This window comes from Micromys minutus (genome assembly GCF_963924665.1).
Source record: "Micromys minutus genome assembly, chromosome: 9".
Lineage (NCBI taxonomy): Eukaryota > Metazoa > Chordata > Mammalia > Rodentia > Muridae > Micromys > Micromys minutus.
Genome location: NC_137978.1, coordinates 29,494,301 through 29,520,987, shown reverse-complemented (window position 1 = coordinate 29,520,987; position 26,687 = coordinate 29,494,301). Strand labels below are relative to the sequence as shown.

Genomic DNA, 26,687 nt, shown 5'->3' with positions numbered 1-26,687 from the left:
ATAATCAAAATCTTTAGTATGAAAATCTTAAACTTCCTTTGTAAATAAGATACTCATTTAACTTCTGTGACAAGGAGTAAACATGAATAATAGTACCTTCTGACACTATGAAAACTAGCCAGTAGGGATTAAGTTTCCAGGTCTGTACCATCTTAAATTTGCCATGTTTTAGGATTTAAGTAGGATGTGTCCTCAGTGATAGGGCCTTGTCTATTTGCTTTGGAGGGTAACCAAAGCCAATGACAATGTTCTATGTTTGAGAGTCTCCGAGTCTTCACTGATCACCAACTCCAAAAGAGATAACCAATACCAAGAGTTTTTATTTAATGGCACTTGGTGTCTATGAGGACCATTGCCCCTCCATTACAAGGTAACTTCATTTAAATTCTTTTTATATAAATATGAATATGCCTACAAATATACATATAAATGTATTTATACACAGGGCTTCTAGAGTAGTAGACTTTTCCCGGGTCTTCTGTTAGTTATTCTTCCCTGCCCTACCACTTCTCCTTCCCACTTAATCCTCTGGCTCCATCATTTTCTTCCTTTCTATACTTCCTGTATTCAGCCTTCTCTCTCTTGAAAGCCAACTCCATGGCCCTCCTGAATTCCCTTATTGCCATGAATATTTCAATTTAAGCACATATAAATAAAGATTCATGTGACATTTGTCTTTCCAGTTCTGGGTTTCCTCCTTACTCATAATGATTATTCACAGTCCAGTGATTTACTTGCAGGTTTTATATTTTCATTGTTCTGAACAACTGAATAGCATGTCTCCATTATACATTTATCACCTTATGGACATACATTTCCTACTTATTGTGCAATGAACACAGATGAGCACATATGGATACAAGTGTTGAAGAGTTGTGTAGCTGGTTCATATGGTAGATCCATTTATAGTTTTGTGATTATCACACTGATTTCCACAGAGGCTACACTGGTTGTAATTTTCCCAACAATGATTGAGTGTTCTCCTTTTTCCAGATTCATATTGACATATGTTATCAGTTCTTTATATTAGTCATTGTGAAAAGTAGAATGAAACTATCCTGTCTTTAAGCACACCATAGCATCAGTAATATCAGGCCTAGGAGCCTTCCCTTGACCTAGATCCCAATTTGGGCCTGTTACTGGACTTCCTTTCCCTCAGACTCTTTTCCATGTTTGTCTCTGCAATATTTTTAGACAGGAACAATTCTGGGTCAGAGTTTTTTACTGTGGGATGGAAACCCCATCCCTCTACTTGATACCCTGTCTTTCTATTGGAGATAGACTCTGTAAGTTCCACCTCCCCACTGTTGGGCATTTCATGTAGGGTTCCTCCCTTTGAGTCCTGAGCATCTCTCACCTCCCAGGTCTCTGGTATAATCTAGAGCCCCCCCCCACCTCCTACCTCCCTAAGTTGACTGTTTCCATTCTTTCTGCTGGTCCCCAGGGCTTAAGTTCTGCCCCCTACCTCCAATACCTGATCATGTTCTCCTTTTTTCCTCTTTATCCCCTTTCCTACCCAGACCGTCCCTCTGCTCCCATGGTTGCTTTCTTCTTCCTCCCAAGTGGGATTGAGGCATCCTCACTTGAGCCCTTCAGTTTGTTAACCTTCTTAAATTCTATAGATTATATCCTGGGTTTGGCTAATATCCACTTTAATAAAAAGTACATTCCATGCATGTATTTTTGTGACTGAGTTACCTCACTTGGGATGATATTTTCTAGTTCCATCCATTTGCCTGCAAAACTCATGATGTTCTCAGTCTTAATACCTGAGTAGTATTCTATTGTGTACATGAACCACATTTTCTGTACCCATTGGTCCATTGTGGGACATCTTCAAGCTTCAGCCTATCACAAATAAGGCCACTATAAACACAGTAGAACATATGCCCCTGTGCCATGGTGGGGTATCTTTTGGATATATGCCCAACAGTGGTATATCTGGGTCTTCAGGTAGATCTATTTTTAATTTTATGAGGAACTTCCACATTGATTTCCAGAGTGGTTGTACCAGTTTGCAGAGGCCCAACAAGCAGTTTAAAGAGTCATATGCAAATACTTACACCAAACCAATGGACAGAAGCCAGGGACCCCTGTGGTTGAATTAGGGAAAGGCAAAAAGAAGCTGAGGAGAAGGGCAACTTCATAGAAAGACCAGCAGTCTCAACTAACCTAGACCCTCAAGATCTCTCAGACACTGACACACCAATCAGGCAGCATATAGCAGGTGATATGAGAACCCCAGAATATATACCACAGAAGACTGCTTGGTCTGGACTCAGTGAAAGAAGATGCACCTAACCCTTAAGAGACTTTAGGCTCTAGGGAGTGAGGAGTGGGAAGGTCTCAAGAGGGTAGGGGTAGTAAAGGCATCCTCTTTGAGATAGGAGGGGACAGGTTTGGGATGGGGATAATGATTGGACTGTAAAAATTTTAAAAAGGATTTAAAAAATAATAAATTTAAAAAAAAAAACAATGAAACTATGTCCTTATTTTTCACCTTTTACAAAACTCAACTCCATATGGATTATAGAACTCAACATAAGACACGAGATATCTGAATCTTGTAGAGGAGAAGGTGTGGAATACAGTTCAATTAACAAGTACCAAAAAATGCTCTGAGCAAAACCCTAGAAGCATAGGCATAAGATCAGAAATTAATAAATCAAACCTTGTAAAATAACAAAGGACACCATCATTCAGGTGAAGAGGCAGCCTATAAAATGGGGGATAGATCTTTAGTAGCTATACATCTGACAGAGGGTTAGGACATTGAATATATAAGTAATAAAATTATATTTTAATTAGAAGAAAAAAACAGGAAACACTAAACATCTAGATACTTTTAAATGGTAAGTATAGCTAGTCAAATTTTTAAGTCTTTGGGAAGAATCTTCTCCATTTTAAAATAAATATATTAAGAAATTCCTAAGGTAAAGTATTTAAGCTAGGACTGAAATCTAGGTCACCATGTTTCAAACTTAATGTTATCCTTTCATATAAGGCTATATGGAACATTATTAACTAATACTCAAAGTATTTCTTTAAATGGTAATTCTTAATATGAAGACAAACAGAGCATTATATCTCCTTAGCCAAAAAACATGACATAGAAAGGCCAAGCACGCCATTCAATGTGCTCAGAATAGTGTGAACTGCCCCTAGTAGCCTTCCTTCAGCCTTAGTGTCTATGTTCTTCATTTAATATCACTGTGTTTCTTTGACAAAAGGTCATAAACTGAAAAGTGGCAGTCTTAGGGCACAGTGTCTTTAAGGAACTATTAGGCCATAAATGTGAAGCACTTATGAACAGAATTAGTGTTCATATTCAAGGACACTCTCAGAGCCCTTGTATTCTTCTTTTACATTAGGAGGACATATTGAACACACCCTGAAGAACTAAAATGGAGACCATTAGCAGACATTGAATCTGCCTGGGGCCTCAAGCTTAGATTTTCTTAACCTACAGATCTAAAATAATAATAATAATAATAATAATAATTTTACTTAATACAAATAATCTATGGTATTTTTATTGTTACTGTCCAAACATTAATAATGTACTAATAGTATGAACAAGTGTTCTCCCCTTTGTCTGACCTATTGAAGTAGGAGAATTATCTTTACTATATCTTGTTTAATATTAATACCTATCAGGCAAGGGCCATGAGCTTGCAAGTATTGATTTGCATATTTGATTTCCAAAATAACTCACAAAAAGGAATGCTGCTTCAATCATGCTCACTGTGACACAAACATTTAGGTTCCAATTATATTGAATGCACAGTCCAGTTACCCCAACACATCGTATTGTGGAGAAATAAAGCCATAAAGATAAGCTGCATGCACAGTGCTCCAATACTGATATTTAATATCAAGTGATAGACATGTGAGAGATTATGTCTTCTAATATCCCTACAGCTCAACTTTTTAATCATCAATAGCCAGATGTTTTCTGTTCTGAGATCCTAAACACTGTGAAGCAAACACAAGATATCTTCTACTATGTTCTGTCTGAACACTAGACTCATCAAAAACAATGATAAAATAAAATTATGAATTTAGGACATTATTTTCTTTTTAAATGCTTGTTACTTTATTTTATGTGTAAGGGTATTTTTCCTGTATGTAGGTCTGTGCACCACATATGTACCTGGTGCTCAAAGAGAGCAGAAGAGAGCATGAGATCCTCAAGAAAGGGACTTAGAAGAGTTTGTGAGCCATCGTGTGGGTGCTAAGTGGATCCTAGCCCTCTAGAAATCAACCAGTGCTCTTGTGAGTGCTAAGTGGATCCTAGTCCTCTAGAAATCAACCAGTGCTCTTAATTGAAGAGCCATGTCTCTAGTTCCATAAGTCACTATTTTATTGGGCAGTGTGTTCTTCATAAACAGGACCTGAAAACTTTAGTCAGGTTTTGAGATAAGTAAGATATTTCTTACTACCTAAGAAAATAGCTTAAAATACTCAATGTTTTTCAAATTTTTACATAAATAAGTCTCTAAGATCTAACCAATTTGTAATATTAAGAGCAAAGGGAATGAATAGCAGTAAATAGATTCCGAAGGTACTAGATAGGAGGAAGAATAAAGTAAGAGATCACTGATATGAACTAAAGGTTTACGGAACTAGCTAAGGTATCCAAATCTATTCTAACTCCCTTCTATAATGGTGCCTTGGAGAGCAATTAGACACCACAATTAAGAATAGAAGGGTTAAGAGCTATTAAAAAATAGAAATGCTCATATGGAATCCTATTTTGTCTTTTGAGACTTGGAGCCAGAAATAAATTTCATGTAGAACTTCTATTGCCGGTTTTAGTCTACAGAAGACAGACATTCATGAATTTCTCAATGATATTAATGTCCATTCTACTGGACATATTTTTATTGCTGCTATAAAAAATCCTCTGGGCCCTTTTGGAAAATATAACTAGAAAATAGATTTTCTGTTCTCCTGTAATAAATCCATTCTGCCTGCAATATCGTTGTCATGAATCCTTATAATCCCTTGGTTTATATCTACACTGACCATCTTTCTGTCTGTGCCTCCACTGGGTCATTGTTCTCATGTACATGTGCATCTCTAGCCTCTCATTCAATACAGTTACCACAGTCATTGCAACAACACCCACCAAACTGTTCAGGATACATCTGAAGAGATTCTCTCTTTAGATAACAAAACACTTGGTACTGGAGAGCATATATCTTTTGTGGGAAAAGAAGAGCCTCTACACTTCTGTAAAAGATAAGTTACTCTGCATTACACACCACTAACAAAAAAAAGTATACACTTAAACTTTGGAGAATGAATAGAATATAATATTTTAAGAAAAGGTGTATTTCTGTGATGGAATGGGTGTGTTAGTTTAAATGTGTCAATCACTTCAATATATATAGTCTACATACACATATACATATATTCAAACATCAAGGTAAGCAAGGTACCTGAACAGACATACCCAGAACTCATTTATTCCTTCACAAATAGAGCTAATGCAACAAGCATATAACTGCATATTAAGGTAGATGACTGCAGAAGAATGCAAGAGTTCTAGAAATCATAAGTACCCAGAACAGTAACTAGCTACCCTAAATCAACTAGAAAAAAAAATGAAACAGCAACCAGTGAGTAGACATGGAGAGACCCATGGCTCCAGCTGCATATGTTGCAGAGGATGGCATTGTCTGGCATCAATGGGAGAAGAAGCCTTTTGTCCTGTGAAGGTTCATGAGGAAATACAAGGATGATGAGATGAAAATGGGTGGTTGGGGATAGGAGGGATGAGGGAAGGGGGGAAAGGAGATGACATTTGAAATGTAAATACATAAAATAGCCAATAAAAAGATTTTTAAAATTTGAAATTAAAATTGAAATGAGGTAGTATGTATCAACCTACATGCACAAGCAAAAAGGTTTCTAAATGGAACTGTAGTAACTACAAATTTTATAATCTCATTTTTATAACACCTTAATGAAATCCCATTATGTATAAGAACCACATTTCTTTTATCCATATATCCATTGATGGGGATTCAAGGTGTTTCCATTTCCTACATTTTTCAATAGAACAGCAATGAGAATGGGTGAGCAAATATCTTTGTAGTTGGGTATATAATCCTTTGGGAATATACTAGGAGTGGTATAACTAGATCATATGGTAATTAAATTTTTAGCTTTTTGTGGAAACTCCATGCTGAATTCCATACTGTAGACCTGAGATCAGGAGACAACCTGTCCTCCAGCTTCTAGAGACCATGACTCTGGCTTGTGTAGGTCAGAAACCCGCAACCAGAACTCGAATCTAGTGAACTCAAAGGTCAGTGAAGAGCCTAAGTGCTAGCTACACTGATCACATGGTCCCTTGAAGACTGGAGCTTTGGGTCTAGGGTCAATGAGGTCACTGGAGGGGTTGGAGTTCTGATTTCTGAGGTTATAGCAGTCACTGGAAGAACTGGAGTCTACAGTGTAATGATTCCAGAGACTACTTGGACCTGGAGGTTCTAACCACAGTCCCCAGAGCATAAATAGACCTCACTGGGTCACCTTTGTTTCCTGCCTCCAGTAGGTACATAGAAACCAAGTGTTGATCAAAGTTTTAACTCCATCTGGTCCTTTGATGCTGAGTGTCCTATCAAACCCTTGATCCTATGGTCATGTAGACAAGGCAGCATCACTTCAGTAACACATTTAATAACTGATAACAAATCTTATCAGTTCTACTAGCTGAACCTCTTTGATAAAAATAGAGGCAAAATTTCTCAACAAAATTCTTGCACAAAGAATTTAGGAACACATTAAAATTATACAACAAGAGACACACTATGCCTGTTCCTGTAATCCTAGCTATCTACACAGTACTGGTGAAGTCACAGCTATTGAAGGAGAACCTACAACCACTAATTAACAAACCAATATAATCCTTGACAACAAATTGTAAACATTTGTCCTTATACCATATCATTAAGAAAAGTTTTCTTTGCAGTAAACGAAGACCACTATAGAGAACCGAAAAGAATAAATCCCTAGTCCCAATAAATAAATCTACAACATATTCCTGCACCTCAGACCTTGGGAACATTGTGGAACATTATGAACTTTATAGATAACAACGTTGTATCATAATGTCAAAAAGTTGTACAAACCTGGGAGTGAGTTTATAGCATAATAACTTAGTAAAGTACAAGATTTGACCAGAAGAAAAAACAATCTTAGGATAATGTCTTATGTTAAACTGCCTAAATAAATCCTTGAATTAAACTATATCATGTGAATTCTGTATATGCCAAACAAATTATTTTGAATGGCAAATGAATTGTGCTCACCAACAACTGGTTAACAATATCTCTCAGTCTAATAGAAAGGATGTTAGAAATTATGTTATCATGGAATATATTGCTCAATGCTGCTCACATGTAAGTCCATTAAAAAGAATTATTATATGCTTTTTTATCCATTTCTCTTTTTGTTAATTTATTTTTTATTGAAGAACTTTATTTTTAAAAAACAAAGATAAATGTACAAATTTTAAGCATTTTGCGTAAAAGTTTGCGAATACATTTTTGTCATGGTTTTGTTTTTTTTTTTTTTTTAAGGTTTGATAGTGTGCATGAAGATCTTACTAGTTACAGTGAGCATGAAGTACATGTAAAACAGGATGTAAACAGCAATTAGTCAAAGTCTTCTTGGTGTATAAGGAGTAAACATAATAGTTTTTTCTTTTCTTTTCTTTTTCCATGAACTTCACACAGTCTGTGAGTTGTTTTCTGGGGCTAGTATCCAATTATCAGTGACTGCATATTATATTAGTTCTATTGTGACTGGGTTATCTCACTCATGATGATATTCCCTAGATGAATATATTTTCTTAAAAATTTCATAATGTCATTGTTTCTGATAGCTGAGTAGTACTCCATTGTGTAAATGTACCACAATTTTTGTATCCATTCATCTACTGAAGGACATCTGGGTTCTTTCTAGCTTCTGACTATTATAAATAGGGCTGCTATGAAAATTGGGGTGCATGTGTCTTTGTTGTATGTTGCAGCATCTCTGGCGTAAATGCCCAGAAGTGGAATAACTGGGTGTTCAGGTAGTACTATGTCCATTTTTCTGAGGAACCGCCAGACTGATTTCCAGAGTGGTTGTACCAGTTTACAACCCCAATACAGTGGAGAAGTGTTCCTCTTTCTTCACATCCTCACCAGCATCTGCTCTCATCTGAATTTTTGATCTTGACCAACCTGACTGGTGTGAGGTGGAATCTTAGGGTTGTTTTGATTTGCATTTCCCTGATGGCTAAGGATGTCAAGCACTTCCTTAGATGCTTCTCAGCCATTCAATTTTCCTCAATTGAGAACTTTTTGTTTATCTCTGTACCCCATTTTTAATAGGGTTGCTTGATTCTCTGGTGTCCAGTTTCTTGAGTTCTTTGTATACCTTGGATATTAGGCCTCTATCTGATGTGGGGTTTTTTAAGATCTTCTCCCATTCTGTTGGCTGCCATTTTCTTTTCTTGAAAGGCCCTTAGCCTTACAGAAACTTTGCAATCTCATTAAGTCACATTTGTCGATCTTTGACCTTAGAGCAAGAGCCACTGGTGTTCTGTTCACGAAATTTTCTCCTGTGCCTATGTGTTCTAAGGTTTTCCTAATTTCTCATCTAATAGTGGAGATCATTTAATGTGGAGATCTTTGATTCACTTGCACTTGAGCTTTGTACAAGGAGATAAGAAAGGGTCTATTTTCATTCTTCTGCATGCTGTGTGCCAGTAGGACCAACACCATTTGTTGAATAGGCTGTCCTTTTTCCATTGAATGTTTACAGCTCCTTTGTCAAAAATCAGGTGACCATATATGTGAGGGCTCATTTCTGGATTTTCTATTCTATTCCATTGATCCATGTGCCTATTTCTGTACCAGTACCATGCAGTTTTCAGTACAATTGCCTTGTAATATAGCTTGAGGTCAGGGATAGTGATTCCCACAGATGTTTTCTTATTGTCGAGGATGGATTTACCTATTCTAGGTCTTTTGTTATTCCAGATAAAACTGCACATTGATCTTTCCAACTCAATGAAGAATTGGGTTGGTATTTTAATGGAGATTACATTGAATCTGTAGATTGCTTTTGGTAAGATGGCCATTTTTACAATGTTGATTCTTCCAATCCATGAGCATGGGAGTTGTTTCCATTTCCTAAGATCTTCCTTGATTTCTTTCTTTACAGGCTTGAAGTTCTTGTCATACAGGTCCTTCACTTGCTTAGTTAGAGTCACACCAAGGTATTTTATAGTTTTTGTGACTATTGTGAAGGGTATCTTTTCCATAATTTCTTTCTCCACATGTTTGTCCTTTGAGTAGAGGAAGGCTACTGATTTGTTTGAGTTAAATTTATATCCAGTCACTTTGCTGAACTTGTTTATCAGCTGTAGGAGATCTCTGGTGGAATTTGTGGGGTCACTAAAGTACACTATCATGTCATCTGCAAATAGAGATGTTTTTACTTCTTCCTTTCCACTTTGTATCCCTTTGATTTTCTTTTGCTGTCTAATTGCTCCGGCCAGGACTTCTAGTACTATGTTGAATAGGTAGGGGGAGAGTGGGCAGCCTTGTCGAGTCCCTGATTTTAGTGGGATTGCTTCAAGTTTCCCACTGTTAAGTTTGATGTTGGCTGTTGGTTTGCTGTATATTGCTTTTATTATGTTTAGGTATGGGCCTTGAATTCCTGTTCTTTCCAAGACTTTTAACATGAAGGGGTGTTGAATTTTGTCAAATCCTTTCTCAGCATCAAGTGAGATGACCATGTAATTTTTTTCTTTGAGTTTGTTTATTTGGTGGATTACATTGATGGATTTCCATATATTAAACCATCCCTGCACCCCAGGGATGAAGCCTATTTGATCATGGTGAATGATCGTTTTGATGTGTTCTTGGATTCAGTTTGTAAGGATTTTGTTGAGCATTTTTGCATCAATGTTCATAAGTGACATTGATCTGAAGTTCTCTTTCCTTGTAGGGTCTTTGTGTGGTTTAGGAACGAGGGTTATTGTAGCCTCAAAAAATGAGTTAGGTAGTGTTCCATCTGATTCTATTTTGTGGAATAGTTTGGAGAGTATTGGTATTATCTGGTCAATAAATGTCTGATAAAATTCTGCACTGAACCCATCTGGACCTGGGCTTTTTTTGGTTGGGAGGTTTTTGATGACTGCTTCTATTTCTTTAGGTGTTATGGGATTATTTAGATGGTTTACCTGGTCCTGGTTTAACTTTAGTACCTTGTATCTGTCCAAGAATTCATCCATTTTCTCCAGATTTTCCAGCTTTGTTGAGTATAGGCTTTTGTAGTAGGATCTGATGATTTCTTGAATAAACTCAGTTTCAGTTGTTATGTCTCCACTTTCCTTTCTGATTTTGTTAATTTGTATATTCTCTCTTTGCCCTCTAGTTAGTCTGGCTAAGGGTTTATCAATCTTGTTAATATTGTCAAAGAACCAGCTCTTTGTTTTGTTGATTCTTTTAATGGTTCTTTTAGTTTCTGTTTGGTCGTTGTCAGTGACTGGTTCTTGCCTCTCCCTTGTTCCTGGCCTGTGTTCCTGGATCTCCTGCTCCCCAGCTACTTGGAATGCCTTCTCACCAGGCCTGTGTCCCTGGATCTCAGCTGTTCCTGGTGGGGGATGATCTGAGCACCTGTTCTGCACTCAAAGTCCTCCAGCTGGGATCAGCCCAATGCTGGGTTACTTGTTCCCTGAACCAAGCAGGGGTTGCGGGGGGGGGGGGGGGGGGGAGGTGAGCACTTTCCATGGGCTTGGCAGAGATCTCTCTGAACTCCGGCTAGTAGGAATGCCTTCTCACCAGGGCTGTGTCCCTGGATCTCCTATTATATGCTTTTAATATTGGGTTTATCTACATCACAAAACTTGACCGCAGAAAATCAACAACTACATTTTACATAAGATTCCTAAGACCTCATATCATCTATTTTATGTATACATCCAAATAATGGGCCCCGTCTTCTGTTTCTCCCATGACAGTTAAACTTAAATGATAACAAATTGAAACGAGGGAACATGTGACTCAGATTAAATGTGTCTGAGAGGCTGTTTCTGGATATTACAGCAGATGTAACTGATACAACCAATTGTCTGCATGCTAGAAAACAGGTATAATTAATTCAGTAATTATGTTGTCATATTGGAAAATTTCTTACGCTACGCCTTCTGGTAAGGTATAAAAATATGGATTATTCCCAAGGAAAAGAAATTCTTTAAAATAAACATGTATTTTATCAGGTTGTAAGTAAATCAAAACACTCAATTGGTAAAATAGGCAATATTTCCACTTTCACAGTATTGGCATTACTGTAAAGGGCATCTGGATGCGTCACTAAGATAAAAGCAATAAAAGATAAATTTTGGGAATCAAGTATAAACCAGGAAAAAGTACAATTACAAGCTTGAGAAATATATAAATTACTGTTCCTAATTATGTGGACATGATTCAAGTTTGATAAAAAAAATTATTGTGTGTTGTGTCCTCTTAGAATTGATATTCATATTGAAACCTTGATCCCAAGTATCTTGCAATAAAACTTTGCTGGAAGACAAGTACTCAAGGTTGAAATCATTTAAGTACACATAATACAATAATTGGCATCATTATTAAAAAAATGGAACCTAGGGATATACAACCATTGAAAATACCATATTAAGATAAAATCCAAAATTGGGATGTTTCTATAAGCCAATAAATACAAAATTTAATAAGCAATCACCAGAAACTAAGGGGTAATCATTGAGCACATAATTCCACACAATGCATGACGGAAAAAGCACTGTGAGTGCCTTACCTAAGTTTCTGTCCAGCAAAATCAAGAAACAATGACTTCTGCTCACATGATCCATTCTTTTTACAACCCCTTGTACATCAGTCATATAAAACAGAGACAGTGTTAAATTAAACTTTTTAAAATATATCACAAACAAATTTCCCATTTGTTGACCATAAAAAAATCTTCCAGGTAGATAGAGCTGTCCTGTAACTGACACTGCACTGTGACTTAAGAGAGACAGATCAACAAACACAAACAAAAACACAAATTCACCTAAAAGAAATGAACTTACTTGTAAATACAATTATGTTTACATTTTTGTTAATATTTCAGAGTATACTGAGTTACTAATATGCATAATGCAGAAGACATTGAAGACATTGAAATCTAGAAAGAGCCAACTCCTATTAAATGGAAAAATATGCAATCAAATCTTAACCACCCATTCAGAGTAAACTTTCAAAGCAAATTATATAACATTTAATATCATTATTATATATTTAATCATGAAGAGCAGTGAAAATCTAGTATTTCCAGTCTAATTCACATATCTTTGAATTATGAGAATTTCTACTTCTGTTATTTGTTTTGTCCAAATGTTTCCTAATGGTTATTTTTTACTTTTGTTTGAAAACATACTTCGGTAACAGTTGCAGATATATTTTATACTGTCATCAATTAGTCATTGTTTTTTGTAAAAAAAAAAATATATACAGAGAATTTTATTCCCAAAAAAATCAAGTTTTATGACTGTCTCATGGCATAGTAAAAAAGTCTTATTTTTGAGTTTGTCTAAGAAAGCTGTTTTCTCATGATCTAATTTCATCTGACCAATCATTGTGATTCAGTCCACATAATTTTTTACCATACTGAGAAAAGTTAGTTATGAAGGAATTAGCATATTAACTTGGAAACATTGGATTTTCACTACTCCATATTCTTAAATGTGTAACAGTGGTGTTGTTAACTGTAGAATAAGACTGGCCTTGTGTGGCGATGCTCTACATTTTAGTTTTTGAGCGTATACTTTATATTTTGCACATACCGCTTTCAAAGCAAGCATCAAAGGTAAGATGTCCTCTCCTGGGCTGTCCAGAGTACCCACTCGGAAGTACCACATATTTGCTCACATTCCCTCCAATGGCATCTTCATTTCCTGTATCATTGCCTATTAAACAGCACAAAAAGTACTCGTATTAAACAAAAATCTAAGTGTATTTTGCAATATAAACTTAATAATAGGATTTACTTTGAAGTTCATTTGAAATCTCAGCTCTATCATATACTAACATTGGTCCCTCTAATAATGAGAAAGAGAATGGTTAAATCACCTTCCAAGGTTGTTCTATATTTAGATTCAAAGTCATCTAGCATCACAACCGAAATCAAAACCAACTTCAAGAGACTGAATTGTAGTGACAATTTTAGAGTTTTAATTTCTTTTAAAAAAAACACAAAGAATGTTATAAGACAATTTTTTATTTTAATTCAAGGTTTAGAATGTGGAGCTACTTCAGATTGTCCAGAGCAGCTGACTATGATTTGCCTCGTGCTCTAGTAGAGCATGATTTTGCCAGCTGCAGATAATTTCTGTGTGGTGGTTGGCCTGCAGCCAATGGGGTACCTTCTTGATTCTTCTGCCATTCGGTGACAGACTAAGAAGTGTACTACAACACAAATAAACTCCTACCTACCCAAGTCAGGTCTGGTCAGTGTTTGAGATCAGCAACACAAAGTAAGCCAGGGCAAAAAGTTAATTTTCAAGATATATAAGTGTACAAAAATATACTTATTAAACCCAATACCATGTACAATGAATATATCCCAATAAAATATACTACCTAAAAAATCTAAACAGAAACAGATGGGGAATGAGCAAATATTGAAATTGCCATACAACATACTTTTAATTAAGATGAATTAGAAAGGGAAAGAGAAGCCTCAATTGTTAAATATATATATATATATATATATATATATATATATATATATATATATATATACATTCATCACACTTTCCTAATATACCCAGTGGGAAAAAAATCTGTAGAAATAAGGATATTTTTCTAATAAGTAAGAAAAAAGTTGTAGTTTTCTTGAGATAGAATCTACTTTATATTTTGGTTTGGTTTGTTTAGTTTTTTTAGACAGGTCACTCTATACAGAACTGTCTGTCCAAAACTTCCTATGTAGACCAAGCTGGCTTCAAATTCATAGAGATCCACCTGCTTCTGCATACCAAAAGTGCTGGGATTAAAGGCATGTGCCAACGTGGCTGGGCCGGAAATTGCTTTGATAAAAAGTTATGAACATCACAGAAATAAAAACTAAAAATTTATATTATTGCATGAAGAGTTAATAGCAGTGTTCCAAATGTTAAAGTTTTACTTTGGGCTACATGGTAGCAGCAGACTTCATTTTACAGAGATAACTTTTCTGATGATGATGTTTTATTTCACATTTCTTGATTTGTTTATTTCAGACAGATACTGACTCTGTAGCCCAGAGTATCTCAAAATCCTCATGCCTTGGCCTCTCATGTCCTGGGATTGCAAGTAAGTGCTACCATACCTTACAAGAAATCTTAACAAGAGTCAAGCAATGTAACATATTTAAATTGCCTTACTTAAGAAACTAGCAGAGCCACACAGACTTTAGCCTCCACCATGTAATCACAATCAATCAGCAAAATCACCACTGAGGTTAAACATCCACCAACACAGAGATAGCAACTAAGACTCAGATAGTAACAAAATAATTTAATTCACACATACATATTACACTAGAGTGGCACATCCAATATAATATAAAATAGGCATTTCTAATGCACTGAAAACAAAGCTATTGTGGATAGTTTTACTGAGATGTTCATTTTAATGCAGCAGTCTGCAGCAGAACATAGCCTACATCTGTCATGTCTATATTCTGTGGAATAGACTATCAGTGAAAACGAAATGTGCAATGATTACTTCGTAAACTTGCAGCATTCTAGTTTGTTTGAATGAAACAGACCATCACTGATGGTGTCTACTTTGAGGGAGCCAGGAATAACAGGTATACTAAAAAGAGGAGAATCTTGTATGAACTCCAAATTCAATACCATATGTTCATTTAGTTAATAAGTCTATTTTCAATTATGGGCTTAGAACCCATCTCTGTTTGCATACAAATGCAAATAATTTTGCAATTTTTTTCCTAACCACAACTAAAGCGAAACTCAAAAAAAAATTGATTTAATTTGTTCATATTTTATTTAAAAGAAACTATAATTTTAGAAAAATTATGCATGTGACCAACAACACAATCATTCTTTGAAGTGACTGCCACAGCATCACTGTCAAGCAGCACTTGGAAAGCTTCTGTTTATAGTAAGTCCGTGTTTGACTAGATGCACACATACTCTGCTTTCCTTGTGGAAAGTCCTATTCTATATGAAATGTAATCTCCCTCAGGAAGTTCCACCTTATCTTCCCATTATAAGAAAAAAACAGTTCTCTGTTCATATACACATTGTTTATACCCTTTATTTCAGAATTATTTTTCCAATAAATTTCTCCCTCTACTGATCATGCAGTTTCACATCAGAAGAGACAAGTGTCTTTTTTAGTGACACTTTCTGCCTCTCCATCACAAATATTATACAATGCTTTGCAAAATGTCAATGTTTGTATGTAATTTTTCTTCTGTGCAAAAAATGAATGAGAGTTTTAGGAGTTAAATTTTATTTTATTGTTGAAAAGTTTTGTTTACTTGATGAAAGCATATACTATTTATATGTTAAATTCAGCAAATGAACAAACAGTCCTTTATAATTTTATGTATTTAATTAGTATGTATATTTTGCATATATGTCTGTATGATACATGTGGACTGGTTCAAGCAGATGACAGAAGATGGCAATGGAGGGTCAGGAAGAACAGCGAGTGCACTGAACCTCTAAGCCATCTCTCCAGCCTCCAGTGTTTCAGATTCATATTTTACTATGATACACATATATGGTATAATGAAATCAAATAAAAAACAAGAAACTGCAAAATGCACTAACCGACACAGACACAAACAAAAAGAATATTAATCCCACATCATGGTTGGTTATGTGTCAGTTATTTTTCCATAAATTTAATCAAAATATACAATTGAGCAACTTGAAGAATGAAAATTTCCTTTTGTACATAATTTCAAAGCCCAGTTGATCATGATGGTAATGTGTTCTTGTGTTTGGTTTTCGAGAATTTTATTGAGTATTTTTGCATCAACATTCACAAGGAAAATTGGGACTGAAATTCTCTTTCCGTGTTGAGTCTTTGTGTGGTTTAGGTATCAGAGTGACTGTGGTCTCGTAGATAAGTTTATCAGTGTTCCTTCTGTTTCTATTATGTACTTAAAGTCCTGGGTAAAGCAATAGACAACAAAAGAGATCAAGGATTAAAAAAAATAGAAAGAGGTCAAAGTATCAGCAGATGCGATATGATAATATACATAAGGTTACCCCCAAAATTCTACCAGTGAACACCTACAACTGATAAACAGCAAAATGTCTGGATACAAAATTAACTTTGAAATAAAGCAGCTCTCCTTTATACAGACAATAAATGGGCTGAGAAAGAAGTTAGAGAGACAATAACCACACATAATAAAAAAATACCTTGAAATAACTCTAACCATAAAAATTGAAGAAGATATCAGAAAATTGAAAGATCTTTCATGATCATGGACCTGTAGAATTAACATAGTGAAAATGGCCATAGGTGGATAAATGGGATTAAATCAAATACCCAGAAATAAACACACACATACTTATGTACACTTGAGTTTTTGACAAAGAAGCCAAAATCATATCATGTAAAAATGAAAACATCTTCAACAAATGGTGCTGGTCTAACTGGATATCTGAATGTAGAAGAATGCAAATAGATCCATATTTGTCAACCTGCATAAAACTCACGTCCAAGTGGATCAGACATCTCAATGCAAAACCAGATACACTAAATTTATTAGAACAGAAAGTGGGGAAAACCTTAAACTCACTGGTACATGAAATAACTTCCTAAATAAAACACCCAGAGCTCAGGCACTAAGACCAACAATAAATGGAACCTCATGAAACTGCAAAGATTCTGTTAGTCAAAGGACACACCATCAACAGGGCAAAACATAGATTGGAAAAATAGATCTTCCTCAATCCTACATCTGACAGAGGACTAATATCCAAAATATATGAAGAACTTAAGAAGTTAGATACCAACAACCCAGATAACCCAATTTAAAAATGAACTATAGAGTTAAACAGATAATTCAACAAAGAATTATCTAATCTCCAAGAAACACTTAAAGAAATGTTTGATACCCTTAGTCATCAAGGAAATGCAAATCAAAGCATCTCTGAGATTCTACCTTATACCCATTAGAATTGCTAAGATCAAATACTCAAGGGTCAGCATATGCGGGCACAGATGTGGAGCAAGTGGAACACTCCTACACTGTTGGTGGAGTGCAAACTTTTACAACCACTCTGGAAATCAATTTGCCTGTTTATCAGAAAATTGGCAATAGTTCTACCTCAAGACCCAGCTGTACCATTTCTGGGCATATACCCAAACTATGCTCTGTCATTCTACAAGGACACTTGCTCAACTATGTTCATAGTGACTTTATTTGTAATAGCCAAAAACTGAAAAAAAAAAAATACCAGATGTCCCTCAGCTGACAAATGGATAAAGAAAATATGGTTCATTTACGTAATGGAATACTACTTAGTTATTAAAAACAAGCACATCACAAAGTTTTCAGGCAAGTGGATGGAACTAGAAAATATCCTGCATGAAGTAACACAGTCCTAAAAGACATGCATGGCATGCATTCACTTACAAGTGAATATTAGCCATAAAAGTCCAGGATACCCATGCTACAATCCACAGACCCAAAGATGCCTATTAACAAGGAGAGCCCAAGGGTGGACGCTTGAATCCTTCTCAGAAGGGGAAATAAATTAGATATTGGGGCTGGGGGAGGTAGGAAAATGTGTGGGAGAGGGGATTATGGTGGGAATGGGATGGAGAATCAAAAGAGTAGGGGCTAGGGAGAGCAGGGCCGAGAATGGAAATAAGCTGTGGATAGGGGTGGGGCATCGCTAGGGCATGGCAGAGACATTGGAGAGCGATCAGGGGCAGAAGGAAGGAGTATGTGGGTGAGTTTAGCTGATACTCCTGGCTGCAGGGGACATGAAACCTGAAATGGCCACCTCCTGTAGCCAGTCAGGACTCCCAGTTAAGGGATAAGGACAGCAACCCAGCCACAAACACTTAAACCCAAAATGTGTCCTGCCTACAAGATGTGCAAGGACAAAGATGGACCAGAAAGCAAGGGAATGGACAACCAATGACTGACCCATATTGAGACCCATCCCATGGGCAAGAACCAGTCCCTGATACTATCAATCACCTCTGTTATGATTGCAAAACGAAGCTGAGCTTAACTGTCCTCTGAGAGGCTCCACCCAATAGCTGATCGAACAGATGCTAAAACCCACAACCAAACAGAAGATGGAGCTAGGGAATCTTGTGAAAGAGCTGGGGGATGGATTGAGGGACCTGAAGAGGATAGTGACTCCACAGGAAGACCGAAAAATTCAACTAGCATGGACCCCTGGGGGCTCCCAGAGACTGAACTGCCAACCAAAGAGTGAGCATGGGTTGGCCCTAACCACCACCGACACCTGCATATAAGAAACAAATGTGCAGCTTGCAGTTCATTCAGGTCCCCCAACTACTGAAGCAGGGGCTGTCTCTGAATCTGTTACCTGCCTGTGGATCCTGTTCCTCTAACTGGGCCACTTTGTCTGGCCTCAGTGGGAGAGGGTGTCCCTAGTCCTGCAGTGACTTGATGTGCCAGGGTGGGTGATGCCTATGGGGCTCCCTCTTCTCAGAGGAGAAAGGTAAGGGGGTGTGGAAAGAGGAGAGCCTGGAAGGAAGACAAGTGGTGGATACCGGGATGTGACGTGAATAAATAAATTAAATAATGAAAACAATAAATAGAAGACAGGAACATGTAAATGAGAAAATATCCTTCAACCACTTCATGTGTGTATAAAAGTACAAGCAATGCTGACAATTACAGAAGTACGAAGTGGCTCCAAATGGGAGCTCTCTTTGCTATAGAATAACATCTGAGTTACTGACTTCTGTAGTTATTTATAGTTAGCCTAACATTTATATTATACAGATTTTCAAATTCCAGCTCTAAATTATTGCTCTACATTTAGGCAAGACATTAATAATTTGTAGTATGACTGGATTTTAATAGCACACAAATTTGAAAAAATTGAAATCATTTAATTCAGATATGTGCTGTAGTATGACCTCTGTTAAGTAATTTAACCATGCTGGGCCTGTTTTCTTAACTTAAAATACTTTCTGAGAGTTAGGGAAAATACATGTGAATAATCTAGAATGCAACACTCCTTCAGTAGGTAAACTGTTATTATTACTATCTTACCAAATATCTATATTTATCAAAATAATAAAAAAATTACATTCTGTAGAGTATAGGAGAGAACTCAGACAAGGTAAGGGGTCACTTAAAATCCATGAAGAAGTCATTGTGTCTGTTCCTAGAATTGAACATTGAATACATAGCATTTCCTTCCACTACACATAAACACACCCTCATTATCATTGTGTACAATGTATTTTTTCTAAACATGGGTTCAAGAAATGTGATTATCTTTTAGTTTCAGAAAGTTAGAACAGAACATTTAGATAAAATGGTTAAAGTTTACCTTTTAAAAAAGTACAAACTAGCCTTAGAATTTGTTATTATATACCTCAATGATAATGGTTCTACAGATTTATAAAAATAACAGCATAGAAAATGAATATTTAGGAATAAATTATGAGCCTATGTGGGGAGATGAGGAAAGATCTGTATTGTTAAATGTAGCATTACCTAGTGAGATAATGTGGTAATTATATCTTATTTCAGACTGATAAATAGGACTGCTGAGACAACTAGAAATAGATTTTAGAGCAGTGTAGAATTTTGACATTTAAATGGGTTGTGCTGCTGATGGATGTGACTAAAGCACACTCTGTTTTGTTTTTATGTTGAAGTTACTTCAAACAAAGGGTATAAGCAACACATTGCTCAAAATAAAGAAGCTTGCTTATTAATTAAAAGTCACCCTTATATACAACATGTCTTCTACCTCACAGACCAAAATGCTTTTTAGTAGGAAACCAGTTCCCCCAGTATAAGTGCAGCTGCAGTCTGTCATTTTATTTTATATTTCCAGAGATCCACAGTTCTGGTTAAAACTGCATTAAAGATGAAGATCAGCCTACTAATCATAAATTATTGATAATAATAATAATCTGAAAATTCTGCTTGAGACTGTTTGAGAAGACTTTACTTCCTTGATTTCTTTTTTATTTATTTATGCTTTAATCATTTTGTTGTTTCTTGTTGCTTTTGGTGTTTTTTGTTTTGTTTTTTGCTTTGCTTTTAAGATAGGATCCCGCCATGTATCCCTGGTTGACCTGGACTAGGACTCTCTTTGTAAGCCAGGATTGCCTTGAACTCAGAGACTTACACGCTTCTGTCTCTTTAGCTCTGGGATTAAAGATGTGAGCGAACACATTAACTATTTCTTGTCTTTCTAAGAAAAGTTCTCCTATCAACTATATAACTCAGGTTACCATTAAATTCTCAATCCTCTTGCCTCTGCCTCACAAGGATTACATACATGTGCCTCTATACCTAGTTGTGTGGGAATTTTAATCTCAGTGAAGTAACACCCATTATATAGCCTCTTTCTAGAATTTTTAAATTGTGTATTCATTTGTTAGTATGGTAAATATGTTTACAAAATAAATACTAGTAATTCATTTCTGAAACAAATTTGTAAAATGAATACGTCCCAATTAACTCTAGGCAGATACATCTATAACATAAACAAGGCATCTATTTTTTAAGCTGCAACTGATCACAGAATGCCTCAGCACTGAATGCACACTAAAGATCCAATATTGTGCACAGCCTATCTTGAACCTCAAACCAATGGTAATAAAGAAATATACAGGACCCACAGGTTGTAAATCAATATGTCATTCAGTAAAAGAATATTAATACCCTTGAAATGCTGTTCATATAGTAAAGAGTTACAATAAATAATAAAATGCAGAATAAGAAACAACCTGTTTCTCCAAGTACAGAGAGTATTCTAAGTGCCATATGACTGGAAGAAATACAGACTTAAGGCTGAATTCTTTCTTGGCTACTTTGTAGTAGACTATATACGAGCCCAAAATTCATCAAAGCTGAACTGTTACAACTTCTATTTTAAAATATCTAACAGCTGTACAGAATAAATAGCTGGTTGATTTTTTCCTGAAAGAGTAATGCGCATCTAGCTCCCCTACTGTTTGATAAAACAGGACTCTCATACTTTTGTCATGTGCAGGACCATATTGCATTTTCTTGATTTTATACTAGTTGTTTTATATTCTGTCATGCTTACTCTTCAATAAAGAACTTAAATATTTTCTACTTGTATGCTAGTCATAATGGAAAGAAATATATTTTTCCTTAATTATTATTAATGTGGACACCTATATTCATCACAGAAACAAAAATAGAAATCTGCTTTTATGGAAGCATGTGGTAAGAACCAGACAAGGTAGTGAGGCAAGCAAGAAGAGCGAGGAATCGGGGATGTTTCTGCCTGTCATACAGGCTCAGAAACTGTTCTGCCACACAGATCGAACTGTGTCAGAAAGGCAATGATGATGGATCAGCCCTTGGAGAATTTACATATGTATCTTCTCAAACTCTACAACTGCATTCTGGTTCCCAAATTAGACCTGTTCTTCTAAATGAATTTTTAATTTAGAGCCTAAAAACAGAACCCTTAAAAACAACATCTGGCTAGTATTCCTAATCTATTTTTCCCAGATCCAATATTCAAAGAGTTCAAGCTGTGTTTTGTGAATTGTCGACGCTCCAAAGTTGCTGGTGGATCTCAATGACCTCCCTCAGCAGCCACTCAGTACTCACACAGGCCGAGGCATTGCCCGAGTGCTGGATGTCCAGAAATGAGCAAAATTAGTATAGCCGTCAGACTGTAGGTAGGCATATGGAATCAATAAGTATTTAAAAATTGTTCTATAGTTTTATATATACATATATTTGCATGTTGTAAAATGGGGGTGTAAAGAGGTAATAAACATCTGATGTATCAAAGAAGAGAGTAAATCAAGCTTTTGTTGGAGAAGAGTAAAATGCAATGCTTGATGAGGTTTTGAGTAGTACATTTCTTATACAAATGTATCAGTGGTGATAAATTACTATAAGAGAAAAGATGATAAAGCTAAAGAAATGACAAACTTCATAGATGCTGAAATTAAATTCTCTACATTTACTTGGAAAATTCATTAATCAAATGGGTTCATCTTTATTCAAGACTGAGAAAAAAACAAGTCCTTATCATAATTCTTGTGGATGTTTCAAAGATAGGCCATTTGTCACAAGCATATAAATATAAAACTCAAGGTCCAAGCATTTTTCATAAACAATGAAGTTAGGCCAAATAACAAAGATAAATGGTGTGTGTGCGTCTGTGTGTGTGTATTCATACAAACATTGGTTCAACTCATGAAAGAAATGTATTTTATTTTATTTTTAATTTTATTAACAACTATTTTAAAAAACAAAGATAAATGAACAAATTTTAAGCATTTTTGCATAAAAGTATGCAAATACATTTTTATCAGTGCTTGGCTTTTTTTTTTCCAAAAGGTTTGATAGTATGCATTAAGGTATTACTAGTTACAATGAGCAAAAAGTACATGTAAAACAGGATGTAACCCAGAATTAGTCAGTTTTCTTGGTGTGTAAGTATTGAGCATAATGGTTTGTTTTTTTGTTTTTTTGTTTTTTTTTTTTTTTTTTGTTTTGTTTTTTTTTTTTTTTTCTTGAACTTCACACAGTCTGAGAGTTGTTTCTGGGGTGTTCAGAGCTTTCTGGGGTTAGTATCCCGTTATCAGTGACTGCATATTATGTCTGTTCTTTTGTGACTGGGTTATCTCACTCAGGATGATATTCTCTAGATGCAACCATTTTCTTTTAAATAACTCAAAGTTTTGATCAATTAGTGTGGTGGTTTAAATTGGTTTAAATGAAAATGCCCCCCATAAGCTTTTCAGAGAGCGGCACCATTAGGAGGCATGGCTTTGTTGGATGAAACAGTCTGCTTCCTTTGGCTGATTTGAGGTCTAGATGATCACACCAGGCTCAGCATTCCTTTTCCTTCGTGCTCCCTGGGGACCCTAATATAGAATTCTTAGCTCCTTCTCCAGCACCATGTCTGCCTTCACACAGTCATGCTTCCTGCCATAATGATAATGGACTAAACCTCTGAAACTGTAAGCAAGACCAAATTCAATGTTCTCCTTTATCTATCTATCTAACTCATTCATTTGTTCGTTATACATTCTTACTGAAGTCTCCCTTCCCTCCTCCTCTTCTAGTCCCTGCATCCCCGAACTCCCTGGCTATGCCCTACTATTCCTCCCCTTTTTTCTTCAGAAAAGGGCAGGCCTCCCTGAATATCAAACAGTCACAATATATCAAGTGGTAGTGGGGAAACTCAATGAGAAAAAGAGTCCCAAAAGCGGGCAACAAAGTAAGAGACAACCCTGTTCTCACTGTTAGGAGTCCCACAAGAAGACCAGGCTACACAACTGTAATCTAGACGCAAAGAACTAAAGTCACACCCATGAAGGCTCCCGGTTGGCAGGTTCAGTCTCTGTGAGTCCCTATGAGTTCGTGTTAGTTGATTCGGCGAGGTTTCCTGTGCCGTCCTTGGTCCCTCTGCTTCCTACAATCCTTCCCAACTTGAGACCTACTCAAGATGGAGGCTCACCCCTTATACTGCCGGGAGGGCCAGGAACAAAGGCTGGGAAGCCCAGAGACTTAGGATAGAACCAAACATAACTGGAAAAAGTCAATGAAATGATTCTTATTTTACTCTGGTATACTTATAAATGTGCACCTAGCTCAGTCGTCATCAGAGGCTTCGTTCAGCAACCAGTGTAAACGGATGCAGAGATGCACAGCCAAGCATTAGGCAGAGCGTGGGAAACCCTGCAGAAATATTTTCCTTTCTAAGACTTGCTGTGGTCATGGTGTCTCTTCACAGAAATAAAACCCTAACTAAGACAATTAATATGACAAAAAATTTAAGAGAAATCACAAAAGATTTCTAAGATTTTTAAGAGCTTCTTTTTCTTGAACATAAAAAGTTAGTTTCAAGGATTTGTATACTGACCTGATCACAGTTGAAGAATTTGGGTGACTTTAAATTCATATTTTAGGCAAACAAACTAAATATAAAACTGGTAATATTCTACAGTATTCTAAATTTAAATTCTACAATAGATAATAATGTTGCTTCAGCCATTATACATATCAGATATTTTTAAACAGAAGAGTTATAAACAGTTCACTAAATGGATGAAATTATTAAATAAGAGAAAAATTAAAGAAAAATGTATAAGATTATATCACTTAAGTGAGTAAACACAAAGATGTAAAGTCTATGTACAAACTATTGTAGAGCCTTATTTAAAGCTATAAAATTGGCTAATAAGATTAAACATAATGATTTTTAAATACCAAAAATTGTGACAAGACTATCTTCTTAGCTCTTCAATTATTAATGATTTAAAGTCTAGGTGTACCCCACTCTGAGAGGGTGTTATACACTTACTGGTTTTTTTCTAAGAAGGACTGAGACTTCCACTTTTTGGCCTTTCATTTTTTGAGCTTCATATGGTCTGTGAGTTGTTTCTTGGATATTCACAGCTAACCATTTGTTTGATGCAGTTAATCATTCAATGAGCTCCTATTGTCTACCAGGAAGAACTCTAAGTGTGGAGACAGCATCATTTGGCACAGATGACATTCATTCAATAATCCATGAATGTCACTAATATGTGATACATTGTTGTTAACATTTGGCACATCAAAGGAAGCAACACCTATTTGTAGAGATAACAAAAATGTAATAATTATATATTGTGGTAAATATGGCACTGGCTTGAAAATTAAACTTAATAAAATTCCAGAAAGGTGAGCAGAAATGTCTCTGGTAAAAAGGATAAAGTGGTTGAGGATAATAGACTTCCAGCCAAATGCCAGCAAAAACAGATCAGGTTACGTAGAAAACAGAAATGATGAAACTGTGGCATAGAATAAGAACAGAAACTGACCACCACTCCCTCCTCCACTGCAATCAGACATTACCATACCACTAACCACATTCTCACTACAAAAGACTCGCCTACCTTTGATATTAAATTAAAAACAAAAATTAAAATTAAGACACTGCCTAAAAGTCTGTGTTACTTATTTCAAACATTTTCACTTAACAGATAGTTCCCTAAATATGTGCTATGATTACACAGTTACCAGCAAATTCAAAAACAATATCCCTCCACTAATTTCACCCAAAAGCCCTAATGTCTCTTAAGCTATCAACTAAGTTGACAAAAACAATGTACTGTATTTGCTCTTACAGACTATATATTTATAGAATCTCTGTTGAGTTTCCTATACATGGGTTCTAATAGTCTGCATTTTGAAACCTACCTTTATTTTATTTCCTTTATTGAATGTGGATTATTTTCTCATACAATATATCCTGATTACAGAGAATATGATATGATATGCCCTCTCCCTCTACTCCCCCCAGACTAAGACCCAGAGACTTGAACACCCAGAGACCTAAGGTAAAAACCAAATACTACGGGTCTTTAAAAAGTGACAAAATGACTGTGATTGATATTCTGTTGCAGTCATACATCCGTCCTTTATTCAGCCATCATCAGAAAAGCTTCCTGCTGAAGCAGATGTAAACACAGAGACCCACAATCAGACTTAGCACACTGAGAGATCTTAAAACACTAAGCTCTAAATGGGATATATTCATCAATCCCTCCCCTTGGAGCTCAGAGAACCCCATAGGAGAGGAAGAAAGAGTGAAGAGCCGGAGGGGATGGAGAACAAGACCCTCTAAATAAACCAAGTAAAGCTTGTAAGAACTTAAAAGGCTGACATAGCATGCACAGGGCTTCACAGGTCTGGACTAGGTCCTCTGCATATATATTACAGCTTCCAGTTTAATATTTCTGTGGGAATTCTGAGTGTGTGAATGAGTGTGTCTCCAAGTCTTATCTTGGGCTCCTTCCTTTCCGTTGATTTCCCATGTTGATATGATGATCCTTATTTTATCTTATAAAACCTGCATTTTTATTTGTTAAAACGATTTTAAAATTTAGTGATGGAGATCAATGGTAAAGCATTTCACTACCATACATGAAGCCTTGAGTCCAATACCCAGTATTGCAAATACCACACGTGGTAATGCATGGTTATAGTCTTAGAAGACCAAGCACAGTTGGAAGACTGAGGTGTTTGAGTTTATTCTTTACATCACAGTAGGTTCAAAGCATGACTGGGATACATGATACTCTGCACCATCTCCAAGAGATCTCAGACAAGTATTCATTCTGTCGTTTTATATACTAAATTCATGCACTCTGATTCTAAATTCCCCTTTGTTTCTTACTCAATATATTTCATTTTCTTTTTTAATGAATCGCTTACGTTTTGTGTAGTACCAGTGACATACGTAGGAATTAAGAAATTCAGTATCAGCACAGAAAAATCAAAACAAAATGACCACAAAATGTGAGAGAAAGAATCTCTGTAGAGATTATTTGCCTGTCATTTTTTTATTTGGAATTAATACCAATTACAGAAATTATTATTAAAATTAAGAATAATTCTTTTCAAAGGAAAAGTTA

At 35.9% G+C, this 26,687-nt stretch overlaps 1 protein-coding gene across 2 annotated transcripts in view; it reads right to left on the bottom strand.

Moving 5' to 3' along the window:
• The window catches only part of AGBL4 (AGBL carboxypeptidase 4), a gene marked incomplete at both ends in the record, with an annotated part of 1,110,674 nt that overhangs the window by 1,034,421 nt on the left and 49,566 nt on the right, over window positions 1–26,687 (bottom strand). For both annotated transcript variants that reach the window (XM_080920614.1, XM_080920613.1), the window contains one exon: window positions 12,872–12,994. In XM_080920614.1, coding sequence (XP_080776740.1) covers window positions 12,872–12,994 — 123 coding nt within the window. The remainder of the gene's footprint in view (window positions 1–12,871; window positions 12,995–26,687) is intronic.